Source organism: Ranitomeya variabilis, chromosome 1 (assembly GCF_051348905.1).
Source record: "Ranitomeya variabilis isolate aRanVar5 chromosome 1, aRanVar5.hap1, whole genome shotgun sequence".
NCBI lineage: Eukaryota > Metazoa > Chordata > Amphibia > Anura > Dendrobatidae > Ranitomeya > Ranitomeya variabilis.
The window spans coordinates 1053240531-1053268491 of NC_135232.1; the positions used below are offsets into that span (position 1 = coordinate 1053240531).

The window sequence follows — 27961 nt, forward strand, 5'->3', positions numbered from 1 at the left end:
AGTATGTTCCCGGACTTACGCCGATGTCACTTGAAACCCCACACTTGCACAGGAGCAGCGCTGAGAGTGTGTCTCCCGGACATTGCAGGAAGATACTGCCAGAACGATATGTACTCCACGTGCCTCCAGTCCACTGCACCTTGAACTTGATCTTGACACGAGTCTCACACTAAGTGCTTGTTTCCATTTGCGAGAAACACGTCCGTGTCTCGCATGTGGAAACGAAGCTGTGGTGCCGGCACTTTGGAGCGGAGCTGTGCAGCTCCATGTGTTCCTATGCGGCCGCACGCTCCGCTCCCAAGTGCCGGCACCAGAGCTTGGTTTCCACATGTGAGACACGGACGTGTTTCTCGCAAATGGAAACAAGCCCTAACTTAGTGTTATGCACACAGGTGGTGCATGTGATTCGTGGACCCACTGTGCAACGGGGCTGGGCTTGCATAGGAGGGGCGCAGCTCAGCAGCTACCTGGTGTTCACTGGAGCCTCTGATGGTGGAGCCGCCAGGTACCGCTCCTAGGCAGTCCCCGATACTGGGAAGAAGATGCCACAGTATTGTTTTTTCACTGGGAATACACGTCTTTATTTTAGTAGACGGGATCTTTTTCACACACAGATCTTCACAAAGGAGGACTAAGTAAAAGGAACATTTTATATGTCAATGACCAATTCTGCGCGTGTTCCCGGTAATTTCATACAGAAAGTGGCTGCTGATGGCTGCGGTGATTTGGGAGCCGCCTTACATCTGCTGGGTGCAGATCTTACAGCAGATCAAAAAATGTTTTGGTAATGTTTTCAGAGCGGATATATCTTCCGCCTCTTTGGCAGCCAAAATATCCCTCACATGCTCTCTCACCCTAATGCGCAGCTTCCTGTTATTTTTTATGCATGTCACTATGTGTTTGATCTGACTTTTTACATACTAACATAATCCCATAGCCTGGGGTTACTTTCTACCTCAATCTCCCCTTTGTGCATCCTACTTGGGTAAAAATAATCCTTCCTCTTATTGTATTTTGTTATGAATCTTGTAACTATTGTACCTTGATAAAATTTGTAACCTTTTTACTCTTTTCTCTTTGAGTGGTGTGTTATGATACTATGTATCTCTTGGGTTAGTGTAAGGTTTCACACCCCTTCTATGCTTTTTTTGGGATTTCCTTTCATGGTGGAGGAACCCTCTTAATAGCAGTGATATGGATTTGTTTATCTCAGGGGATCTCACAGTATGAATTTCAGAATATACTTGCCTAGCATTTCACTTGACTCTTACTATACTCATGTGATTTTTAGTAAAAGTTTTGTCCTTTTTGGGACCAACAAAATAAGGTGTTATGTATTTTATCTTATTGGGCTATGTAGTTTGGTTCATGTACTAATAAATGAGGGTCCATGCCAAAGTCAGAAGTTATGTAATATGATGTTTTATTTCATTGCTGTAAGTGATGCTTTGCAATGTCAAAAATGTTATATTATAATTTCTCGCATAAATGAAATTAAAAATAAATATAGATAGAAGGTGATCTATCAGGTGATCAATAAAAGTCAAATCAGGCGAGAATTCTGAATATCACAGAGCCTGGTGTTGGAGGCTAAACATGTCCAGGTAGAGATGTAACATTCAGATGGTCACAAGAAGCTGGGGAAGGTCCTTCTGTACAGGTCCAGCAGTGATGGTGGATATGCTGGACGTCAGGGCGCTAGATGCAGAGGTTTCCCGTCTTTTAGTTGGTTCTAGGGCAACAGTGACAACATGCAAATAAGCGAGCAGCCCTGGATAATCGACGCCGGCAGGATGATAAGATCCGGCGGAAGATGGAACCTATGAGAAGAGAAATAAATATAATGTAAGTGATGGGACTCCATATTACATGATACTACTGTGCGGTCACTGTGGCCGGACAGCAGAGGAATATTATCACACAGAGGTCAGGGATCATTGTCAGCCATCACTGACAGATGACAGCTGCTCCACATGGATTATTCTCACTGACTGACTTCACACAACATGGAGTTGATTCTCACACTTACCTCGTCTCTTTTTCCCCTTTTCTATATTTTCTGGCTCATTACTCAGATTTATTGCAGATTGTCTTTCTTCTTGAACTGGAAAATTTTGATCAGAAAGTAAATAAAAACTCAGTAACAATATATTCTTATAGGATCTGCTTTGTCATAACATGGATAACATAGGACAACTATTGCAGTGTAAGGATAGTGGACTGTGCAGTCATATTCCTACACCTGAAGACACCAATCACGTAATGTATATTGTGTAGTGTGAACTGTAATGTGTTGTGATGTTTGTCTGTATAATACATAGAGTGCGGTAAGTATTGCTACTATAGTGTAATGTGTAGGGTAAAGTACAGTGTATAGGACAGAGAGCATAAGTAGTGACAATAGGGCAAGTTAAGATAGGGTTAATGTTTGGGACTAGCCCATAAAAGGTCTGGTTAGTGTTAGGGCAAGTGACTGCTTTGTGTAGGTTAGTTAGTTTGAGTTGGAAATGAAAAGTAAGCAGAGCTGCCGTCATTAGGGGTGATCCGGAGCGAGAGGAGACTAAGGACAGGGGATAGAGAGATCCTCAAGAAAAGTACTGACAAGACAGAGTGGACTTCCGGAAAAGGGTCCTTGGAGAGGAGGTCGAGTGATGAAATTTAGAGCATGTAACGCAGAAGGTGATGGCCTAGGCAGGACTGAGTATGACAGACTAGTGAGGGTCCTGGGTGTAAGGGTTTCAGGGCATCAGTAATGGAAGAAAAAGGATGCAGAACCGCAGAGCAAGCAAGGGGACTTGCTGAACAGAACTGTAGCATTAAAGCTGCGTTGTGGTAAAGTAGGGAGAAAACAGTGTGCCTCACTAGACGTGCAGTAACCTACAGTGGAAGGATACTGTGTGAAAAAATGCTTCATGCTGTAAAGCAAACATCTATTAGACTTTGTACCCGCTATTCCTTGTATATAACCCTTACCAAGTTACCGTTCAGTAAAGACTTTTGAATGGTGTGATGCAGTGACCCCTGTGGCAGCTAGGGGGTGCTGTGTGTGCTCTTTGGGATATGCATGGAGGCATATTTGTTGTTATAATGGTGGTGAAACAGTGACTGGCAGTGTTGTGAATGGCCGATACGTGTCGCAGAGGGAGTCTGCGTAGTAAGTCTGATGTAATGTGGTTGTTCTGGGACCTGTAGTCCCTTGAGTTTGTGTAATTGTGTATAGTTAGTATGGGAGACTTACTAGGCTAGTTGTGTGAGATAGGCGGGACAAACTAGCCACACATCCACACTCCCACCTGTGGGAGTGGTTAAGGGTATATAATGTGACCAGGGTGTGGGTCACATGTTCTTGTGTGGTTCCTGTATGGGATTTCCTGGGAGTAGGAGTCCTGAGGAGCAGATGTCAGTGTGTTGGATTTCCTGGGAGTAGGAATCCTGAAGAGCACATGGTGGGACTTTGCTACTGGTGGCCTGGGTATTGGACGGTCCCAGCTGGAGATGGACGTCCTGAATAGTATCCGGACTGGCCACCTGTGTGATCCTGAGTAACCTGGGTGTTGGGAGGTCCTGGGAGTAGGACCGGATCCCTGAATAGCACGAGGTGAGGACCGGGATCTGCAGAGCCAGTGACAGCTACTGTGTGGGGAAGCTACAGTCCTTCGGTGGGTCTGGACTGACTAATGTATGCCGGCCAGGCAAGTTGGTGATCCCTGTGAGGCAGCTTACCCGGAGGAGTGGACTGACAAGGAGTCAGCAGGTGGAGCAGGAGCTCCCGTCAGGTACCTATACAGACTGTTGGTGCTTGTGTTGTTCTATGAACTGTGTGGTCTCCCACGGCAACTGAACGGAGTGAGGTTCAGCGTGTTTAGAGACTGTGACCCAGTGTCATATGTGCTGTATGTGACTTGGGACGTTGGTGAACTGTACGGCGTACGGACACCCATGGAGCTGGGCGAAGTGAGAGGTCCAGCATGTTTAGTGTCCATGAGTCAAAGCAGTAAATGAAGTGTTTGAGATAAAGCTGCAAGTTAATATCACCAGTTGGTGCCTGTTGTGTTTCGTGAAATATATATAATGAACTGTGCATAACCCGGTTTATGACACTTTAATAAACCGTATAGACTGTGTTTAAGCGAAAAATCGTGCCTGACTTCATTAATCCCGTGCCAAGCGAGTGTCCCCCAATACACTCAGTAAGAGCAATCTTACATAGGCGATCTCCCTTATTAAACTGAGGAACCTATGGTCCTGACAAGCCTACAAAATTGTCTATAAGCCGCTTGCACTAGCCTATGTCACACACAGCACAAGTCCACACACCCAGTCAGGACCCACACTTTTATGTAGAGCACCGGGGCATAAAAGGAGATGATTGCCTTTCCCACCGCTACTGCCCCACGCCGCAGAAAAACTGTATACATTTTTTGAGACTTGAAGTCAACATTCACATTGTTGTTGCTGTAGACATGTACATACCTGACAATGGGGACGAGGATGACAAGCTGCTAACAGCATCGTCTCTATTAGATACAGAAAAATATTCTTTCTGCCTGTTTGGAGGAAGAAAAATGTGTAAATCACAAATAAATGCAGTATAAGAAGGGTCGTTTCGCTATAAGAACACAGAAAATAAGGCCTAATAGGACATATGACTGTCATAGTGGGGAATGTCTTCTGCTCAAAACTACCTCTCATTGAACAGAGAGGAAAACAACTGCCAAGAATGTCTGACATGTCTCTCCTACAGCGTGGACAGTGCATAAAATGCATGACCAACTGCAATTGTTGGCTATCACAAGCGGTTTGTAATGCCAAAAGCACAATTACGGCTAACCATGGGGCCATGGATGCTGCATTTGATATTATGGTATTTATGTCCAATATTTGGTGTTGTGCACATATATCAGCCTGGAGCTCCCAGTAATGACCCCATAATCTACTCACATTTCTGAGATGTTAGTGTTAGATGCTGGGGTACACTCTGAAGGGGACTTGGGATCCTCATCATTCATCATCCCGGTAGCGGTGGTACAGAGCTAAAGGTGGACACAATAAGATATTAAATATTTAATTTGGTTTAGAGGTCTTTTTTTACATGTTTTATAATTATTGATCATATACTTACTTTAGAAAGCCCTTCAGAAGATGATTTAAATTTCAATAAAACGTCATTGTCCTCATGTTTTCTGTCCTTATCCTCTGAGACCAGATGGTTGTTTTTATCAGAGTGATCTACAAGACATAGGTAATGAAGTGTTAGAGGTTGTCAGTATAACACAGTCACCATTTATCACTGGGTTATTGGATGCTACAATGTAATTCATAGAATATATAAAAAAAACCCTGGCCAAAATTAGGCAATTAGGGATACAGTATGGGCCCATGGACATTATAATTGGGATCCATGAAACATTGATAACATAAGAGACTCATTGCACGAAGTATTTGAGCCTTGAAGTCAACATTCACATTATTGGTGCTGTAGACATGTACATACCCGATAACGGCGACGAGGATGACAAGCTGCTCTTAGCATCGTCTCTTTTAGATACAGGAAAAGATTCTTTCTGCCTGTATGGAAGAAGAAAACGTGTAAATCACAAGTAAATGCAGTGTAAAAGGGGTTGTCTCACTATAATATAAGCACACTGACTATAAGACCTAATAGGACATATGACTATCATAGTGGGGAAGGTCTTCTGCTCAAAACTACCTTTTATACAGCAGAGCGGAAAACAACTACCAAGAATGTTTGGCATGTGATACTACATGTCTCCTACAGTGTGGGCAGCAGTAAAATTGCATGACTAGTCACAATTATGGGCTGTTATCACCAGTGGTTTCTAAACCCAAAAGCACATTGACTGTAACCATGAGGTAGTGGATGCTGAATTTGAAATTATGGTATTTATGTCCTATATTTGGTGTTGTGCCCATATATCACCCTGGAGCTCCCAGTAATTACCCCATAATCGACTCACATTTCTGAAATGTTTATGCTGGATGCTGGTGTACATTCTGGAGGGGACTTGGGATCCTCATCATTCATCATACTGTTAGTGTTGGTATAAAGCTAAATGTGGACAAGATATAATAATTTTTTTAACTTTTACAGGTCTTTTTTTTTTTTACATATTTTCGATTTATTGATCACACACTTACTTTAAGAAGCCTTTTAGAAGATGAAGTAAAGTTTAGGAAGTCAAGGCTCTCATTGTCCTCACCCTCTGAGTTGTTCATATCAGAATGATCTACAAAACATAGGTAATGAAGTATTTTTAGAGTATAACCCAGTCATTATTTATCACTAATATTAATAGGAAATGATGGTCACTTCTTAGGGAAGACAAGACAAACAGTCGCTTAGTATTGATGACATCTCAGAATTCAACTTACTAATAAAGAAGCTGGTGTCGACGGCTGACACAAGCTGAGGAACATACTCTGGCTTCTGACTTAGAAGGTTATCAAAGTCTAAGTCATTCAGGAATGGATGAACCTTGATCTCAAATGCCCCTCCTGTAAAAAGAAATACAAAAGTGATGTGGATATTGTCAGAGACTGCTCCATAACTGAACCATTTATCTTAATCTGAACTAATGATATAAATGAGCCGACATAAAGGAAATAGACTAAAAGTCATAGTATGGAGAACAAGAAAAGGACAAGCTGATAGTGAAGTGATGATCCTCATGCATAATAATGATATGTCCTAGGTGTAATAAGTAGTGATGAGCGAGTATTCTCGCCACTACTCGGTACTCGCCCAAGTATCACGGTACTCGGTGTACTCGGTGAGCACTGAGTATTTCCGGGATTACTCGGTGGGTCGCGGGTCTCCGCCTTTAAATTTTGGTGCTTTTTAGAGCACCAATGAACATGCAGGGATTGTCTGCCATGCACTTTAATCCCGCAGCCATCTTTGTTGTGGTATTAAAGTGATTGGCTGGCCGCACAGCATCATCAGGTCTATAAGAGGCCTGACGCTGCCCTGCTCGGCATGTTCTGCTCCGGACTCAGATAGTGTAGTGAGAGCTGCTGCTGAAATAGGGTCAGATTAGTTCTTTTATTAGTTAGTGTGGGTCTACTATTGTTCAATCCACAAATCCTGATAAACTAACAGTCCTTTTTAGGGCTAATTCAGGGGTATATAGATTACAGTGCTAGGTAGGCAGGGGAGTCTATGTGCACATATCCACATCAGTGCAAGGCATGCAGGCACTGTATGTGAGTATATAAATCTCACTGCATACATCTAAAGCCTCCATTACTGTCTGCTACAGCGTATTTTATATATACCTAGCTGCAGGTATCTGTGGCTAGGATTTTTTTTTTCCACCTTATACCTGCTAATTTTATTACAAAGCAATCCAGAGCCCCCTTTTTTCTACACTTATCTGTTTGGTCACACTGCAGACTACAGCCAGTTCATTTTAATACAAGAACGTGAAAATCTAGCAATTCAAAACAACATTTTGTCAGAGGCATCGGATGTGAGTGCGCAGAAAATTCTGTCTTTTTTTGTACTATAGTATTTTTTGGAGTGTCTTACAACATTTTTGGACACTATTTTGCTGACCAAAAAATCTGTAGCTGGCCCAAAAAATATTTAGCTACAGTTCTTATATTTATCACTGCGATTTGTACGCCACACGCATCGCATATCATTGCGCTAAATATTTTACAATTTTAGTACTCCAATTTTTTTTTTAGCGTCATAGCCTACTACTTATTGACAATTTTGGTGGGCCTAAAAAAATCAAGGCCACATTTTGATCAGTCTGTTATCTTCGTCAGACACCCAGTCTATCTGTGGTCTTCAAATACTTGCTTTTCAGGCATACATTCCACTTTTTTGTCTGTCTGCAACCCTGGGTCTATACAGTATTTTGGGGTAAAAAATTAAAAAAACCGCCATGCCACATATTGAAACAGTCTGTTATCTCAGTCAGACGCCCGGTCTATCTATGGTCTCCAAATATTTGCTTTTCAGGCATACATTCCACTTTTTGTCTATCTGCTACCCTAGGTCTATACAGTGTTTTGGGGTTAACATTTTTTTAAAAATTCCAAGCCACATATTGAAACAGTCTGTAATCTCAGTCAGATGCCCGGACTATCTGTGAGCTCACACATGAACCTTGCCTGGCCCGTGTGCTTAACCTTGCCATTCAATATTTTCTCAAAAGCTACTCGGAGCTGCCGGATCTACTAGTGAAAGTACACCGCCTGTCTGCTCATTTTAGAAAGTCAGCTACAGCTTCAGCCGCCCTTGCCATGCTTCAGCAGCGTTTGCAGCTTCCGGCTCACCAACTGGTGTGATGTCCCCACACGTTGGAACTCTTCACTGCATATGTTGGAAAGGATTTGTGAGTAGAAAAGGGCAGTTGTTGACTACCAGTATCAAAAAGGCCATCATTATTCAGTTCAGACTTCATACATAAGACCTCTGGGGTGGACATGGATGTCAGACATATGTACCATCCTCCAAAACTTTGAGGACTGCACCAAGATGGTGAGCGGCGATGACGCCATAATTAGCGTCACCATCCCGCTTCGCTGCATTCTGAAAACCTCTCTGTTCAGAAATAAAGAGAATGCACTGCAGGCAGAGCACGTGGTCATGGACCAAGGAACCATACAGGGTGATTACACACAGCCCAGCCTCATGTCGTTCCAACGTGGATTGGTAGACAATGTGGAAGAGGAGGAGGAAGAGCAGGAGCTACTTTCATGCGCTATAGACAGTACAACAAGCACAGCTGTCATACTGTCTGTTCAGCGTGGATGGCCTGAGGACAGGGAAGAGGAAGAGGAGGATGAGGAGGAGGACAGTCGTCCTGTTGGTGAGGACACGGAAGTCTTGCCTGTTAGCAGTCTGGCATGCATGGCTGACTTTATGTTGCACTGCATTTATGTTGACCCTCGCATTATTTAAATTTTCTTTGACACTCATTACTGGTTGGTGACACTTCTAGACCCATGCTACAATGAGAACTTTCAATCTCTTTTTCCACAAGCAGACAGGTGTACTAAACTGGTGCAGTACTAGAGGGCCCTTGAAGCAGAATTAGTAAAAAATTCCCATCTGAGAACGCTGGTAGCAGACGTCAGAGTTTGTTGGACAACCAAGGAGTACAGGTGAGAGAGACAGAAGTACAATCCAGCACAGGCAAGGGAACAATGGCAAAGTTCTGGGACAGTTTTCTCCGACCATCCCATCGCGCCGGCACAGAGGCAAGGGGTGCTGTCACAAGAAGTGCAATGTTTGGGAAGATACTGAGGGAGTACCTTGCTGATCGTACAAACATCCTCCATGATACCTCTGTGCCTTTTAATTATTGGGTATCCAAGCTGGACACGTGGCATGAACTGTCTCTCTACGCCTTGGAGGTCCTGGCCTGCCCTGCTGCTAGCATTCTGTGAGAGCAGGTTTTTAGTGCCGCTGGTGGAATTATAACTGATAAGCGCATCCGTCTGTCAACTAAAAATGCTGACAGGCTGACTCTTATAAAAATGAACAAGGGCTGAATTGGGAAAGACTTCTGTACACCACCGAATGGAAACATAACAGCACCCGAGCATTTTAGTGCTCGCCCATCACTAGTAATAAGCAAATTGTTACCTGTCCCAAGTCTTTGTGCAGGATTTTTTCTAAGCAGTTCACTGATGAGTTTCTGTGCCACGAGGGGAGGAACAGGACTGTGATGCAAAACTATGTCTCCTGTTGTATAAAAAATTACAAAAATAATCTAATTTTTTGGACTGTAAGACAAAGCAAAGGAAATAACTAAACCAATGTAAGCAGTAAAAGCAATGAATCCCATTATTCTACTTACCAGAGACAACATTTTTATAAAATTCAATTAAGGAATCCCCATAAATTGGTAAACATCCCACAAGAAATTTCTGTAGGATGATCCCCATTGACCACCAGTCAACAGGTCTTCCATAGCCTTTTTGCAGGATAACCTCTGGGGCTATGTAACTCAGGGTGCCACAGGCCTGGAAACCAACAGAAAAAAGAGATGAGATTGATGATATCATTATTATGACAATTACGTGCTATAAAAACACAATGACAGAAGAGAAAATATCAGTGGAAATGTTCTCTAGAAATGAAGAACATAGAGAAGAAACATTAGTGTAATTAGATTTTAAAGAACAGTCTGAGTTTCTGTAAGTGATGCTGACCTCAAGATCCAGGAACTCTCTGCAGATGTTCTCTGATGATTGCTTGTAGATGTTGGATTTTGGTATCATGACACCAACTTTTGAAAGCCCCAAATCGGTAACTTTAATGTGTCCAGCAGATGTTATCAAGAGGCTGCAAAAGAAAAGATGGTTTTAGCCTTACAGACCATGTGATAATAAATGATAACTCCCCCCTTATTATACTACATGGAGCACTCACTTCTCTGGCTTTAAGTCTCTGTGGATCACACCATAGCTGTGCAAGTATTCCACAGCAAGAACGGCTTCTGCAAAGTATAAGCGGGCTAAGGGGACAGGTAAATGACCCCTGGTTCTTAGAAGGCTCCCACAGTCTCCACCTATAGAAGAAAGGAAATATGACTGGTGAGGGGTTTATAAAGCAGATCACCATGATGCCCCCACTCAGTGTGAAGCCAGTCACAGCCCCTATTCAGTATGATGGTGCCCACAGTCCGTCCACTTAATATAATGGCTCCCCCAGCCCCTCACACAATATAATGGCCCCCACATGTCGCCACTCTGTATGATGGCCCCCAAATCCCCCCACACAGAATGAGGACCCACACAGAATAAAGACCCTCACAGCACACCACTCAGTATGAGGACCCCACTTGGAATATGGGCATTCACAGTTGGAAAATCAATATGGGGGCATTCACAGTCTCCCATAGCGTCTCACACGGTATTATTGCCCCTCCCAATTCAGTATTATTAAATAAATCACTACTCACCCCACCCCGTTCCCCCAGCATGCTGCTCAGGTCTGCGGGGTGTGAGTACTGAGACTCCACACTATAGGCTCAGTCTCAGACTCACCAGCACTGGCTGCGTGGATCATTAAGCTTTCAGCTCCCTGATCCACCATTCTGTTCAGCAGTATTCGCATTCTGAGGATTGTGATGACAGGATGAGGGAAGGGCCCTGTGCCAAGTGGCTCCGGAACCCCCTCCTACTCATTGGTCCCATAGCTCCCCAGCACACAGATCAACTAATTTCTCAGCATCTTGGGAATATACACTACCAGTCAAAAGTTTAGGGTCACTTAGAAATGTACTTATTTTTGAAAGAAAAGCACAATTTTTTCCATTGAAGCTAACATTAAATGACTCATAAATACACTCTATACATTGTTAATGTGGTAAATGACTATTCTAGCTGCAAATGTCTGGTTTGTAATGCAATATCTTATAGAGGCCCATTTCTAACAACCATCATTCCAGTGTTCTTATGGTACTTTGTGTTTGCTAACTGTGTAAGAAGGCTAATGGATGGTTAGAATACCCTTGAAAACCCTTGTGCAAGTATGTTAGCACAGCTGAAAACAGTTTGGCTGATTAGAGAACCTATAAACCTGACCTTCCTTTGAGCTAGTTGAGAATCTGGAGCATTATATTTGTTGGTTCCAGTAAACTCTCAAATTGGCCAGAAAAAAATAACTTTCATGGGAAACTCTCAGTCTATTCTTGTTCTTAGAAATTAAGGCTATTCCATGCAAGAAATTGCCAAGAAACTGAAGATTTCCTACAACAGTGTGTACTACTCCCTTCAGAGGAGAGCACAAACAGGCTCTAACCAGAGTAGAAATTAGAAGTGGGAGGCCCCGCTGCACAATTGAACAACAAGACAAGTACATTAGAGCCTGTAGTTTGAGAAATCGACACCTCACAGGTCCTCGACATCGCCATGCTATACCCTGTGGACAGTGCTTGATTGGAACCAATTTCATCCTACAACAGGACAGTGACCCAAAACACACCTCCAAATTATGCAAGAACTATTTAAGGAAGAAGCAGGCAGCTGGTATTCTATCTGTAATGGAGTGGCCAGCACAATCACCAGATCTCAACCCCATTGAGCTGTTGTAGGAGCAGCTTGACCGTATGGTACGCAAAAAGTGCCCATCAAGCCAATCCAACTTGTAGGAGGGGCTTCTGGAAGCATGGAGTGAAATTTCTCTAGATTACCTCAGCAAATTAACTGCTGGAATGCCAAAGGTCTGCAATGTCCAAATCACACCTCACCACCTGTGCACTTGACCCCATCCCCTCCCACTTGCTCCCCAACCTCACTAACATGCTCATTCCAGCCCTAACACATCTCTTCAACCTATCGCTATCTTCTGGTACCTTCCCCTCTGCCTTCAAACATGCCTCCATCACACCCATCCTCAAAAAAACTAACCTTGACCCAACTGCTATGCCCAGCTACCGCCCCATATCACTGCTTCCGTTTGCTTCAAAACTCCTTGAGCAGCATGTCCATGCTCAAATTTCCTCCCACCTCTCATCTAACTCTCTCCTTGACAACCTCCAATCTGGCTTCTGCCCCAACCACTCCACCAAAACTGCCCTGACAAAAATTACTAATGACTTACTCACAGCCAAAGCTAACAGACAGTTCTCCATCCTCCTCCTTCTTGACCCGTCCTCTGCTTTTGACAGTCGATCACTGCCTACTGCTACAGATTCTTTCTTCCCTTGGCATCAAAGACCTTGCCCTGTCCTGGATTGCCTCATACCTTTCCGACCGCACATTTAGCGTTTCCTACTCCCACACTACCTCCTCATCCCGCCCTCTCTCTGTTGGAGTCCCTCAAGGCTCTGTCCTAGGGCCCCTACTTTTTTCCATCTATACCCTTGGCCTAGGGCAACTCATAAAGTCCCATGGCTTTCAGTACCACCTGTATGCGGACGACACTCAGATCTACCTCTCTGGCTCAGATGTCGCCTCTCTTCTGTCCAGAATCCCGGAGTTTCTGTCAGCCATATCCTCCTTCTTCACCTCTCGCTTCCTAAAACTCAATGTAGACAAAACCGAACTCATCACCTTTCCCCCATCTCACGTATCCCCCCTACCTGATCTATCTATTATGGTAAACGGCATCACGTTCTCTCCCGCACCTGAAATCCGCTGCCTCGGGGTAACTCTCGACTCTGCCTTGTCCTTCAAACCGCACGTTCAAACTCTTGCCACCTCCTGTCGCCTCCAACTCAAAAATATTGCCAGAATCCTTCCCTTCCTCACCCCACAATCTACTAAGACTCTTGTGCATGCCCTTATCATCTCCCGCCTCGACTACTGCAACACCCTCCTCTGTGGCCTCCTTGCTAACTCTCTTGCACCACTCCAGTCTGTCCTCAACTCTGCTGCCCGGCTAATCCACCTCTCTCCTCGCTACTCCCCTGCTTCTCCCCTTTGCAAATCCCTCCACTGGCTCCCAATTCCCCAACGAATCCAGTTCAAACTACTAACACTGATCTACAAAGCCATCCACAACCTGACCCCTCCCTATATCTCTGAACTAATCTCCCAATACCTTCCCTCACGTAATCTCCGATCCTCCCAAGGACCTCCTACTCTCCACCACACTTATTCGGTCCTCACACAACCGCCTCCAAGATTTCTCCCGAATATCCCCCATCCTCTGGAATTCCATGCCTCAACATGTCCGACTATCCACCACCCTCGGATCCTTCAGACGGAACCTGAAAACCCATCTCTTCAAGAAAACCTACAGCCTGCAATAACCATTCTGCCACCTCGCCATCACCAGAGCAGCCGCCTCACCACCGCCAGAGCTGCTGCACCTCCGACCTTCTGTCTCTTCCCCACTATCCCATAGAATGTAAGTCCGCAAGGACAGGGTATTCTCCCCTCTGTACCAGTCTGTCACTGTAAACTTGATTACTGTAAACGATATTTATAACCCTGTATGTAACCCCTTTCTCATGTACAGCACCATGGAATTAATGGTGCTATATAAATAAATAATAATAATAATAATAATAATAATAAGAAGAAGAATGTTATAATTGCTGCAAAAAGAGCATTCTTTGACGAAAGCAAAGTTTGAAGGAGAAAATTATTATTTCAAATAAAAATCTTTTTTTTTAACCTTGTTAATGTCTGGACTAGATTTTCAGTTCATTTGGCAACTCATTTGATTAATAAAAGTGTGAGTTTTCATGGAAAACACAAAATTGTCTGGGTGACCCTAAACTTTGGAACGGTAGTGTCAGGGCCGGCGTCAGCACCCGGCGTACCCGGGCAAGTGCCGGGGCCCTAGCGAGACGGGGGGGCCCATTTACGGTGCGCAGCTGCAGCCGAAATACTCACCCTCCGGGAGTCGGGACCGTCCGTCACCATGGATACGACGCAGCCAGAGTCACTTCCGGGCCGGGCCTGCTGCTGGGACACAGCTGCACCTGCAATACTCACCAGTCACCGCCGGTGCCGCCATCAACATGGATGCGAGTCACTTCCGGGCCAGCGGTGAGAAGAGATCCGGCTGCTGTCATCCAAGCATCCACCTTCCAGGACAGGTCCAGGCGTCCAGAGGCAACACAGGCACAGCGGCAAGCAGAAAGAGGAACGGGCAGGAGGCAGGAGCCGCAGTCAGGTGCACGGACGGTGCACCTGGTCCCAGGCTGTGTCCACACAACGGAAGCAACGGCGAGTGAGTCTTCCTCCAAGCTCCTGGACCTGGTCCCAACGCATTGCGGGGGCGGGCGGGGGGGTCGTAATTGCAGCCTGCTGTGAGCCAGGCCTGGTTGACTAGTCCTAGCCTAGACTGTCTGTCTAAATGGCTGGCAGTCTGTGCTACATACTGCGTGGGCTGTGTGTGTTATATACAGTGTGGGCTGTGTGTGTTATATACAGTGTGGGCTGTGTGTGTTATATACAGTGTGGGCTGTGTGTGTTATATACAGTGTGGGCTGTTATATACGGCATGGGTTGTGTGTGTTATAAACTGCGTGGGCTGTGTGTGTTATATACGGCGTGGGCTGTTATATGCTTCGTGGGCTGTGTGTGTTATATACTGTGTGGGCTGTTATATGCTTCGTGGGCTGTGTGTGTTATATACAGTGTGGGCTGTTATATACGGCATGGGTTGTGCTATATACTGCGTGGGCTGCGTGTGTTATATACGGCGTGGGCTGTTATATACGGCGTGGGCTGTTATATACGGCGTGGGCTGTTATATACGGCGTGGGCTGTTATATACGGCGTGGGCTGCGTGTGTTATATACGGCGTGGGCTGTTATATACGGCGTGGGCTGTTATATACGGCGTGGGTTGTGTTATATACGGCGTGGGTTGTGTTATATAATATGTGGCTGTGCTATATACTATATGGGCTGTTATATGCTACGTGGGCTGTGCTGTATTATACTACATGGCTGTTCTATATACTACGTGGGCCGTGTTATATGCTATGTGGCTTTGCTATATACTACATGGCTGTGTATATATGTAGTCATGAATCGTGGTATGTGTTTAAAGGGGGGGCCCACTGAGACTCTTTCGCCCGGGGCCCTCAAAAACCTGGAGCCGGCCCTGGGTAGTGTATAGCCTACAGTAAATGCTCTGTGGGATGTAACCAACTACTTGGACAAATCCTAATTATATAAGCGGTGATAAGATGTAAGCAGACACAGTTGGATATAATATAATGTACATTTCCTACCTTCTACATGCTCCATGACCATGCACAGGTCAGTTTTAGTTGGAAAGGAGCAAAGCATAGAGACCACAAAGGGACAATCAGCGAATGTTAAGATGTCCCTCTCCTGAAAGGCCCGTTCCACTCTTTTTGGAGTATCCAGGTTCCATTTGGCAATTTTCTTCATTGCAAAGATCTGTTGTGAGTCTTTATGGCGCGCTAAGTAGACGGTCCTGGAGAGAAGGAGAATCCATGGTTTATAATGAATCCTTATTAACACTCTGTCTATAGAAATCATGACATGATTTATACTAATTCTTGAAGTCCAGCCATCACTGGAAATCCATTTCTAGAAAGGCGTAAAATAGCACTACATAGATCTACTATGGGTGGTCTGCACAATGCCATGTCTGATGGAGCCCTCACCCAGGTCACATTAGAGATGTGAGAATCTATCGAAAATTCTTCTTGGGCAGATTCGCTATTTTTGACCAGCAGATACGATTCTGTCCAAGAAAAAAATTGTCCAAATTGAAAGTCCTCTAATTGCCGTAAGAAGTTTATTCTGCTCCTCCCGTGCACCAAGGCATAATAATGGACAGGATGGAAGCATAGTTCCCAACCGTCCCTCATACTGCGGGACTGTCCTGATTGTGAGGCTGTGCCCCGCAGTCCCGCACGGGACTCTGCTTCTCTCGCATAGCCAGCAGGAGAAGCAGCCGACAGGCCCCTTATATTAGGCCACTCCCTCTCTGTAATCTTCTCCGGTGGTTCAGAGAGGAAGAAAATACATTCTGAGGTACATGTGTGTGAGTGCGTGGTGTTAGAGCAATCCAGTGCAGCCTGTTAGCCAGAGCATTCTAGTGCAGCCTGTTAGCCAGAGCAATCCAGTGCAGCCTGTTAATCATAGGCACAGTATATATATTTGTATCCTTTATATACTGCAGCAGTTATGGAGTGGAGCCAGTAGATAGTGGTGTTGTCCGGGTGCATGCAGTGTTCACAGAGCTGGGCTACATTGCAATGTGCAGGATCTGTGAGGCAGCAGTGTGGATAGCGACAGGTGGTGAAATCTTTGCCTGCATTGTAAGCAGAGCTGCTGGGACACATCTACAGCCCCGACTGTACACTGACATCGTCATGTGTGGCCATTATACAATATTGAGCATCATGTGGGGCCATTACACTATACGCAGCATCATGTGTGGCCATTGTACAGTATGGAGCACTGTGTGGCCATTATACAGTATTGAGCATCATGTGGGGCCATTATACGGTATGGAGCACTGTGTGGCCATTATACAGTATTGAGCATCATGTGTGGCCATTGTACAGTATGGAGCATCATGTGTGGCCATTATACATTATGGAGCATCTTGTGTTGCTGTTATACAGTATGGAGCACTTTGTGGCCATTATACAGTATTGAGCATCATGTGGGCCCATTATACTGTATGCAGCATCATGTGTGGCCATTATACTGTACACAGCATCATGTAGGGCCATTATACTGTACGCAGCATCATGTGTGGCCATTATACAGTATGGAGCACTGTGTGGCCATTGTACAGTATTGAGCATCATGTGGGGCCATTATACGGTATGGAGCACTGTGGGGCCATTATACAGTATTGAGCATCATGTGTGGCCATTATACAGTATGGAGCCCTTTGTGGCCATTATACAGTATTGAGCATCATGTGGGCCCATTATACTGTATGCAGCATCATGTGTGGCCATTATACTGTACACAGCATCATGTAGGGCCATTATACTGTACGCAGCATCATGTGTGGCCATTATACAGTATGGAGCACTGTGGGGCCATTATACAGTATGGAATATCATGTGTAGCCATTATACGGTATGGAGCACTGTGTGGCCATTATACAGTATTGAGCATCATGTGTGGCCATTATACAGTATGGAGCATCATGTGTGGCCATTATACAGTATGGAGCCCTTTGTGGCCATTATACAGTATTGAGCATCATGTGGGCCCATTATACTGTATGCAGCATCATGTGTGGCCATTATACTGTACACAGCATCATGTGTGGCCATTATACAGTATGGAGCACTGTGTGGCCATATTTTTTTCTGTTTATAATTATTGTTTATGAAACAGTGTGATCAGCAGTGCTAAATGGGTGTGGTTGGGGCATGGATATGAGTGTGACTAGTTGTGAAATGGGTGTGGTAAGGGGCGTGGCCTAAAATTTGCTGCGAGCCGTTGGGAGGTATGTGGAAGTAGTTACAAGAAACACATTATACCCACCTGTCCTAGGCTCCACCTGTCCATCACTGCAGTCCTCCATCCTCGGTGCCAGTCTTTGGTCATTCTGGCTCCCCCTTCTGGTGCTGAGGCCAGTGATTGGACTCACATGGTCATGGTGGAGGGTGAGGGGGCAGATGTAATTGATGTCAATATTGTGTCACCCCTCACGTGACCGTGTGTAGCTAATTACTCTTATCAGCTCCATAATGGGGCCCCGAAAACAGCAAAGTCTACTGAGGAGGACAGGGAAGCTCTGGTGGAGGTGGCAGCATAAGAACAGATGGGGTCTAGGACAAGTGAATGTGATATATTACTGTAATCCCTTTCCTTAAAGGTTTGTGCCCATATTAAGTGTTTGCAGCAGAACTTTCTACACCATATCTGCATCTCTAGGCAGGAAAAACGATGCAGGAAAAAAAGCGCATTTTTGTCACGTTTTTGACCTGCGTTTTTGTTGCAGATTTTCCCTCACTCATTGTTATATGTGAAATCTGCTGAAAGATTTGACATGCTGCAGATTTATATCTACTGGAAATCTGAAAGGAAAAATAAGCATCGTGTGCATGAGACTTCAGGAATCTCATTCACTTTGGTGCATCAGGAAATTCCTCAGGATTTGTGACAAATCTCGGCAGAAAAAATATGACAAAAATGCGACAAGTCTGCAATGTGTGTACAGGCCCTTTGCAGTCTCGTCTGTTACCGCTCAGTTTGTTCACCTGTGTATAACGGACCTGAATGGTGAGAATTAGATGTGAACAGTGATGTGGACTCAGATCGTTTCCCTATGATAACACTGAATGGCGGAGCACAGAGGCAGAAGTGTTGTCATAGGGAACCCTGAGAAATGTGGATTATTCCAACAAAAATCTCACCCATAAGCTCCTTTGCCGATCAGTTTGGATATTTCAAAGTCGTTCATATGCGGCTGTCTCGCCGGGATCAATGATTCGATCGCTCTCTATAAAAAATAAGAAATGATATTCAGATAAAAAAGATGCAAGAAAAAAAGCTCCGGAAATTTGTTCCCCCTATAATATGTCCCACTGATTTACACTGACTAAATGTAGGGGATGATACAAGGAGAAGGCTCTGCAGACACAAATTTAATTTAAGGGGGATCCTCCATACACCGGGATCATTGTACAGTGCTGAATAATATGGGAGATCACAGAGGAGAACTTAAAGGGAATCTGTCAGCAGGGTTTATATGTAATCTAAGAACAGCATGATGTAGGGGCTGAAATCATTATTCCAGCGATGTGTCACTTCCTGGGCTGGGTCTCATTGTTTTCACCCTTTCATTGTGTTTAACCCCTTCCCTACCTGTGATGCTACGTAGGCGTCATGAAAGTCGGTGCCAATCCGACCTGTGACGCCTATGTGGCGTCATGGAGGGATCGCGTCCCTGCAGATTGGGTGAAAGGGTTAACTCCAATTTCACCCGATCTGCAGGGACAGGGGGAGTGGTACTTCAGCCCAGGGGGGTGGCTTCACCCCCTTGTGGCTATGATCGCTCTGATTGGCTGTTGAAAGTGAAACAGCCAATCAGAGCGACTTATAATATTTCACCTATGAAAATGGTGAAATATTACAATCCAGCCATGGCCGATGCTGCAATATCATCGGCCATGGCTGGAAACCCTGATCTGCCCCCCCCCCCCCCACCGCCACCGATCGCCTCCCCAGTCCTCCGTCCTGTGCTCCGCTCCCCTCCGTCCGCCTGTCCGCTCCCCCATCCTCCTGTACACTCCCGCGCCCGCCGAATCTGCTGGCCGGCAGATTCGTTCTAGGTACATTTTGATCACTGTGATAAAACCTATCACAGTGATCAAAATAAAAAAATAGTAGATGAACCCCCCTTTATCACCCCCATAGGTAGGGACAATAATAAATATAAAGAAAATATATTTACTTTTATTTTTACACTAGGGTTAGGGCTAGAATTAGGGTTAGAATTAGGGTTAGGGTTAGAATTAGGGTATGTGCACACGCTGCGGAACCGCAGCGTTTTCGCAGCTGCGGCTCCGCAGCGATTTCCCATAAGTTTACAGTACAATGTAAACCTATGGGAAACGAAATCCGCAGTGCACATGCTGCGGAAAAAAACGCGCGGAAACGCAGAGGTTTTTATTCCGCAGCATGTCAATTCTTTGTGCGGATTCCGCTGTGGGTTTACACCTGCTCCAATAGAAAACTGCAGGTGTAAACCTGCAGCGGAAACCGCACTAGAAACCGCGATAAATCCGCAGTAAAAACCGCAGCGGTTTTGCACTGCGGATTTATCAATTCCGCTGCGGAAAATTCCGCAATGGAATTCGCAGCGTGGGCACATACCCTAAGGCTATGTGCACATGGTGCAGATTTGGCAGTGGCTCCGCGGTGGATTGGCCGCTGCGGATTCGTAGCAGTTTTCCATCAGGTTTACAGTACCATGTAAACCTATGGAAAACCAAATCCGCTGTGTCCATGGTGCGGAAAATACCGCGTGGAAATGTAGCATTGTATCTTCCGCAGCATGTCAATTCTTTGTGGAGATTCTGCAGCGTTTTACACCTGTTCCTCAACAGGAATCCGCAGGTGAAATCCGCAAAAAAAACGCTGGAAATCCGCGGTAAATCCGCAGTGCATTTTACCTGCGGATTTTTCAAAAATGGTGCGGAAAAATCTCACACGAATCCGCAACGTGGGCACATAGCCATAGGGTTAGGGTTGGAATTAGAGTTAGGGTTGGAATTAGGGCTAGGGTTGGAAATAGGGTTTAGATTAGGCTTGTGGTTAGGGTTATGGTTAGGGTTAGGGGTGTGTTGGGGTTAGGGTTGTGGTTAGGGTTGGGATTAGGGTTAGGATTAGGGTTGGGATTAGGGTTAGGGGTGTGTCGGGGTTAGGGTTGGGATTAGGGGTGTGTTGGGGTTAGGGTTGTGATTAGGGTTATGGCTAGAGTTGGGATTAGGGTTACGGGTGTGTTGGGGTTTGTGTTGGAGTTAGAATTGAGGGGTTTCCACTGTTTAGGCACTTCAGGAGTCTCCAAACGCAACATGGCGCCACCATTGATTCCAGCCAATCTTGCGTTCAAAAAGTCAAATGGTGCTCCCTCCCTTCCGAGCCCTGACGTGAGCCCAAACAGTGGTTTACCCCTACATGTGGGGTACCAGCATACTCAGGACAAACTGGGCAGCAACTATTGGGGTCTAATTTCTCCTGTTACCCTTGTGAAAATAAAAAATTGCTTGCTGAAACATAATTTTTGAGGAAAGAAAAATGATTTTTTTATTTTCACGGCTCTGTGTTATAAACTTCTGTGAAGCTCTTGGGGGTTTAAAGTGGTCACCGCACATCTAGATTAGTTCCATGGGAGGTCTAGTTTCCAAAATGGGGTCACATGTGGGGGAGCTCCAATGTTTAGGCACACAGGGGCTCTCCAAACACGACATGGTATCGACTAACGATTGGAGCTAATTTTTCATTCAAAAAATCAAATGGCGCTCCTTCCCTTCCAAGCCCTGCCGTGTGCCCAAACAGTAGTTTACCCCCACATGTGAGGTATCAGTGTACTCAGGAGAAATTGCCCAATAAATTTTAGGATCCATTTTATCATGTTGCCCATGTGGAAATGAACAAAATGAGGCTAAAAGAAATTTTTTGTGAAAAAAAGTACTTTTTCATTTTTACGGATCAATTGGGGAAGCACCTGGGGGTTCAAAGTGCTCACTATGCATCTAGATAAGTTCCTTGGGGGGTCTAGTTTCCAAAATGGGGTCACATGTGGGGGAGCTCCAATGTTTAGGCACACAGGGGCTCTCTAAACGCGACATGGTGTCCGCTAACGATTGGAGCTAATTTTTCATTCAAAAGTCAAATGGCGCTCCTTCCCTTCCGAGCCTTGCCGTGTGCACAAACAGTGGTTTGTGACCACATGTGAGGTATCCGTGTACTCAGGAGAAATTGCCCAACACATTTTAGGATGCATTTTATTCTGTTGCCCATGTGAAAATGAAAAAATTGAGGCTAAAAGAAATTTTGGTGAAAAAAAGTACTTTTTCATTTTTATGGATCAATTTGTGAATCACCTGGAGGTTCAAAGTGCTCACTATGCATCTAGATAAGCTCCTTGGGGGGTCTAGTTTCCAAAATGGGGTCACTAGTGGGGGAGCTCCAATGTTTAGGCACACAGGGGCTCTCCAAACGCGACATGGTGTCCGCTAAAGATTGGAGCCAATTTTTCATTGAAAAAGTCAAATGGCGCTCCTTCCCTTCCGAGCCCTGTTGTGCGCCCAAACAGTGGTTCCCCCCCCATATGGGGTATCGGCGTACTCAGGACATATTGTACAATAACTTTTGGGTTCCAGTTTCTCTTTTTACCCTTGGGAAAATAAAAAAATTCTTGCTAAAAGATCATTTTTGTGACTAAAATGTTAAATGTTCATTTTTTCCTTCCATGTTGCTTCTGCTGCTGTGAAGCACCTGAAGGGTTAATAAACTTTTTGAATGTGGTTTTGAGCACCTTGAGGGGTGCAGTTTTTAGAATGGTGTCACTTTTGGGTATTTTCAGCCATATAGACCCTTCAAACTGACTTCAAATGTGAGGTGGTCCCTAAAAAAAATGGTTTTGTAAATTTCGTTGTAAAAATGAGAAATCGCTGGTCAAATTTTAACCCTTATAACTTCCTAGCAAAAAAAAAATTTGTCTCCAAAATTGTGCTGATGTAAAGTAGACATGTGGATAATGTTATTTATTAACTATTTTGTGTCACATAACTCTCTCGTTTAACAGAATAAAAATTCAAAATTTGAAAATTGCTAAATTTTCTAATTTTTCGCTAAATTTCCATTTTTTTCTCAAATAAATGCAAAAATTATCGACCTAAATTTACCACTAACGTGAAGCCCAATATGTCACGAAAAAATAGTCTCAGAACCGCTAGGATCCGTTGAAGCGTTCCTGAGTTATTACCTCATAAAGGGACACTGGTCAGAATTGCAAAAAACGGCCAGGTCATTAAGGTCAAAATAGGCTGAGTCATGAAGGGGTTAATCAGCAAGATATCTGGGTCTTGTTGTTTTCTTAAAATCAGTGTTTAATCAGCAAGATATTATCACTAGAGGACTAGGTGTCTTGTGCCATGTAGTCTTCTAGTGATTGCCGCCCCACCACTGATTAGTGGATTTCTGCCTATTCACAGAGCACTGTACACAGAAAGCTGCCAATCAGTGGTGTGGGCGGAGTTATACAGGGCTCAGCATTCAGAGCACTGCTAGATCTGCAGCATAGAAAAGAGTGATTTTATCACAACTGCTGCACTCATTAACGTAAGTGACATCACTGGAATCAGGGTCCCTGACCCTACATCATGCTGCTCTCAGATTGGAAGCACAAGCCTGGTGACAGATTCCCTTTGGTATAAGTGCTTATATCTAACACTTAGATTAGAGATGTCCCATGAATATATGGGGGATAATACTGGACGTGTCATGCAGACCCCATGATCTGGTGATATACAGACATCTCCTCTATGATACTTACAGTGGCAGGTTCTTGGATCTCCAGGATCTCACAGATTCCGCTGTCCAGATTTGACAGCACAGGTGTTTCTAAAATAGTGATAAAACGATGAATAAGTAAAATGTATTAGACAATATCAATCCAACATACATGATGCAACAATATAGCAGAGAAATGGCGGGACGTCTATAAATGGGATTATTACTCATTATATAGGGAATCTAAATATGAGAACATATGGCGCATCCATAGACAGATAAATGTGATATAAATGATGGAGGAATCCCCAATCACCACATGAATGAGGATCTCATCGCCTTCACTGTACATGTGAGTGATGGGAAGAAAGCTCTCAAGCAGAGGAGCCATATGCAAATTATCATGTAAGTGCACTGGGGCGTGTCACTGCACTCAGGCTTTTTCTTCCACGCTGTCACGATATGGTATGAAATATCATAAGTTAGTTTTCTTGCTAGCATGCGGGGGCTAAACCCCCCTCTCTCTGGTTCTCTTTCCTTCCCTGTGTTTCTAACTGTGTAGAAGAGCTTGCCTTGTGGGGGAGTTTTATTGACGAAAGGTATTTACGACTGGCATAGCTGCAAGGGAAATTTGTGTTAGCAGGAACTGGTAGAGAAACTTCTAGAACGCATGGGAGTTCTTTGTTCTGTTTTTGGAAGATATTATGCAAACCGTTTAAGTTATGGACACGAAAATATAGATTCTTATTTTTCCTCGATGGATCTACCCCTCACTCGAACCACAGGTTTCTAGCTCCATCTGGTACAGAGGTAGGGATTTCTCTGTCAGTGTGCGTGACAAATAGGACATATTTGATCTCATCGGAATGCCCACGATACTACGAGATGAATGATGGGTATGGTGCGATTATTTTATGTTCTGTAGCGAAGTTACGGGCATCAGATATATTTAATGCCCAGTGAGTAATACTGAAGAAGTAGGAGGGGTTGGAAAAGCCAGCCCTTTCTGTGAGGTCACAGCCTGCAGGTTTTAAGTTGCTGGGAGACTTTCAGGAGGCAGATTTGGAGTTTTTCCTGGACAGACCTGAGCACGCCCAATGAGCTGGGACGTGTGGTTGCCTGCAATGCAATGATCTAAGAACATGTGAGTGTTATCTTTTCTTCCTTTAATCCTTTTATTTTCATAATTACCTTGTACATATTTGCAATTGTCTCATTTGTAACATCTTTGTAAAATATTTTATAAACACTGCCTAAAAATCATTTATGGGGTATAATATTTATTACTAGTTCGTTCTCCATGCTCTAAAAACGTACCCTGTCTTTGAAGGGAATTTACGCTACTGTTTTGGGTTAGCAGCCGGACCCGTTTAATCGGCGCTGGTGGCAGCTTACCGTGTGCCAGCTGTTGGGGGGTCACTGTAGCGACTGCGGCTTGATAATTATTGTTCCTGCCTGCGTGGGAGTAGTTATCGCGTCGCTGCAGCGCGCCCAATAGCCAGTACATAGCAGGCAGCCTTTCTGGTGACTAATTACCCCAGGTGCAGTACCTAATCTGACCTGACAGTAAGGGGGGCGCCAGAGAGCTGCAAGTGTTAAGTGGAACTGTAAGCGGGATAGACACAAATCCCTGCAGTTCCTGGTATACTGAAGAGCAGTGGGATACCTAAAATAAGCCCCTGCTGTAAACAAGAGGGCAATAGCCTCGTGTGTGTTTTTTCATCACATTGTGGCAGTGGAGGGATAACTAGGATAAGCCCCCTGCACATGTGACAGCCGTCTGCTGGTCTAAAGTCACCCCGATCCGTGACATATTGTGGGCAGCGGCTAAGGGATCTTGACAGTCACGGTGTGAATCGTGACACACGCCCACAGTGCACTTCCATCCAGATTTGTATATGACTTCTACATTCGATTTCTCCTTACTGAGACATTAGATTTCTGCAAAAAAGACTTCCTTATATTAGAGGGTAATGGCCTGTACAGTCAGACCACTACTTCACACGTAATAATGTGCTTACAGGCTCCCTGTACACGGAGAGTAAACCCACCATTGTCCCCTGTTCTCTATAATATCTGGAGAAGATTTCCTACAGGAGGTGATCGGCTTACCTGTGATCAGATCGCTGGTCAGTTCCCGCTGACTCGTGTTAGGGTCAGGGAATATTTCCGGGTGTAGATTTTGCCCATCTTTGGTGTCGCCTTCTGCTGTTTCCTAATAGTTATGAAATAAATATTTAATATAGGGAATATTTCACTAAATCACCAAATCCATCAGGACGAACTAAACCTGCATTTACAGGTGCAGCAATTGCAACTATGCAAATAATGCGCCATCTTGGTAACCTTTCCCAGAAGTTCTTTCACTTATGTGGATAAGGTAAGCTAAAATTGTGAAATGAAATGTTCAGTGTAAACTTCGACTTTTCTGCACTGTGATATCTCAGAGATGTGTTACCTGCGCTCGTTACATCATGGGTGCATCTCATACTTCATTCATTACAGTATAGGGGGAATTGCTTTACACTGCAGCTCCTCTCCACAAGTCCAGATTAATATACTGTATATATATATACGCTGTATGCACATTTCTGTAATATCGCCTATTATCTCAGCTGCAGCATTTACAAGCAGGAACACCCTGATAACAGTGATAGGCAGAGGTGGATATACAGACGTCCCACCGCTGAGCTGTGACTACATCAGCAGAATACAGACCGCCATCACAGGCGAGGAGACTAGCAGCCATTAATATGCTGCACCTCCCCGGAGCTGACAGTGAGGCCTGTAAGATCTAACACCAGATCTTCTGATATCTGACTGGTGATGTGGAGAAGATCAGAAAACAAGGATGTGTGATAGAGAAGAAGACGGGTGCTTACCAGGCGTTCCGATGAGCGGGCCGGATGTTCCAGTACAGACAGGACTTTTTGGGCGAGTTCTTTAATAAAAGACAAATCGCCATTTTGAAATCTTTCTTCAGCCTATAATAAGGAAAATCCTGAGGTGAGAAAGGGCACAAAGGAAGCGGCCATTGTGGGTGACATCTGCTCCTCTGTCTGCAGATGCAATGGCGCCATATCTGGGGCTTCATCGTTTTATATTGGAGGAAAGAAGAAGTTTCTATCCCGCTATTATTATCTATTATTGTGGAGAAGATACCTGCTGTAGTGATGTCCTGATGTTCTGAGGTAAATCCGTCAGATACTCTGACGTTAGATGACCTTGGTAGTACTTGGTCAGGCAGTCATTTACTAGCTCCATCACCATCCGGTGAGTGAAGCTGAGGACGCCATCGGGTGGTAGAAGTGCAGTATCGGGGGGATTGTTGATAAGAATCCCCAATAGTGCATCTACCTGAAGATTATCCAGAAGATATTCAGCCATAGCGAAAAATTGCAAATGCTCTCAGTCACTATAGAACCAAAAATGGCACCAGTGACACTGTGTACATTCCAGAAGTAGTGACCGTCAGCTGTGATGTCACAATAGCAGTGATGTCATCATGGAATCTTGGGATAGAGTCTTAACCCCTTAACAACATATGACATACATACATACATCATATGCCGTGCCAACCCCTTAGATACAGGCTTCAGCACTGAACCTGCATGTTTTCCGGGAAACATAACATCACGATCCATCCATGGCTGTTAACATGCTAAGTGCCGCTGTCAATCTCTGATAGTGGTATTTATCATGATTGCGCCAGAAGCACAGCACTATCTCCTCCTTTAACATGATTGCGGGGTGCCAACGGTTTAGCATGATAACCTGGCGTCTGCAGGAGACCCCGGTGGTAGTCACTGCCGAACTGCTACGATCGACGTACTGAGGCCATGTTGTGTGTAGCACAGGCAATCAGACGATCTCCTAAAGAGACAATTGAAACATATAAAAAGTGTAAAAAAAGTTTTAAAAAATATTACAATATTAAAAATAATACAAATTAAACTACCCCCCCCCCCCTTTTCCCCATTCACAATAAAACAATTTCGACGGGTTCAGAAACACCCGATCTATCAGGTTAGAAAAATAATTAATTGATCAGTAAACAGCATAATGAGAAAAAATTAAAAACGCCAGAATTATGTTTTTTTGGACGCAATAAAATGCAATAACAGGAGATCAAAACATTATATCTACCCCAACATGGTGTCGGTAAAAACTTCAACTCGGCGCACGAAAAATAAGCCCTAGCCCAGCCCCAGATCCTGAAAAATGGAGACACTACGGGTCTTGGAAAATGGCGCCATTCCTTTTTTTAACAAACATTGGATTTTTTTTTACCACTTAAATAAAACAGAACATAGACTTGTTTGGTATCTGTGATCTCGTAATGACCTGGAGAATAATAATGGCAGTCAGTTTTAGCATTTAATGAAGAGGGTAACAAAAACACAAAAAAAATTATGGAATTGCACTTTTGTTTTGCAATTTCACTGTACTTGGAATTTTTTTTTCCTGTTTTTCAGTACACTATATGGAAAACCACTGGTGTCGTTCAAAAGTACAATGCAAAAAAACAAGCCTCACATGGCCATATT

The 27961-nt window shown here is 44.4% G+C and overlaps 1 protein-coding gene across 1 annotated transcript; it reads right to left on the bottom strand.

Annotated features, from left to right (window-relative positions):
- Window positions 1-579: 579 nt before the first annotated feature.
- LOC143800078 (microtubule-associated serine/threonine-protein kinase 2-like) lies at window positions 580-26801 on the bottom strand. The gene is made up of 19 exons (XM_077281175.1): window positions 26577-26801; window positions 26297-26398; window positions 25527-25629; window positions 23458-23525; window positions 18809-18894; window positions 15680-15888; window positions 10412-10550; window positions 10192-10324; window positions 9837-10002; window positions 9623-9721; window positions 6394-6516; window positions 6160-6248; window positions 5979-6070; window positions 5495-5568; window positions 5123-5229; window positions 4942-5033; window positions 4474-4547; window positions 2030-2104; window positions 580-1820 (listed from the first exon to the last, which is right to left on the bottom strand). Exons 1-19 carry the CDS (start codon window positions 26799-26801, stop codon window positions 1723-1725), a joined length of 2154 nt encoding a protein of 717 aa, XP_077137290.1. The 3' UTR covers window positions 580-1722.
- Window positions 26802-27961: the final 1160 nt, after the last annotated feature.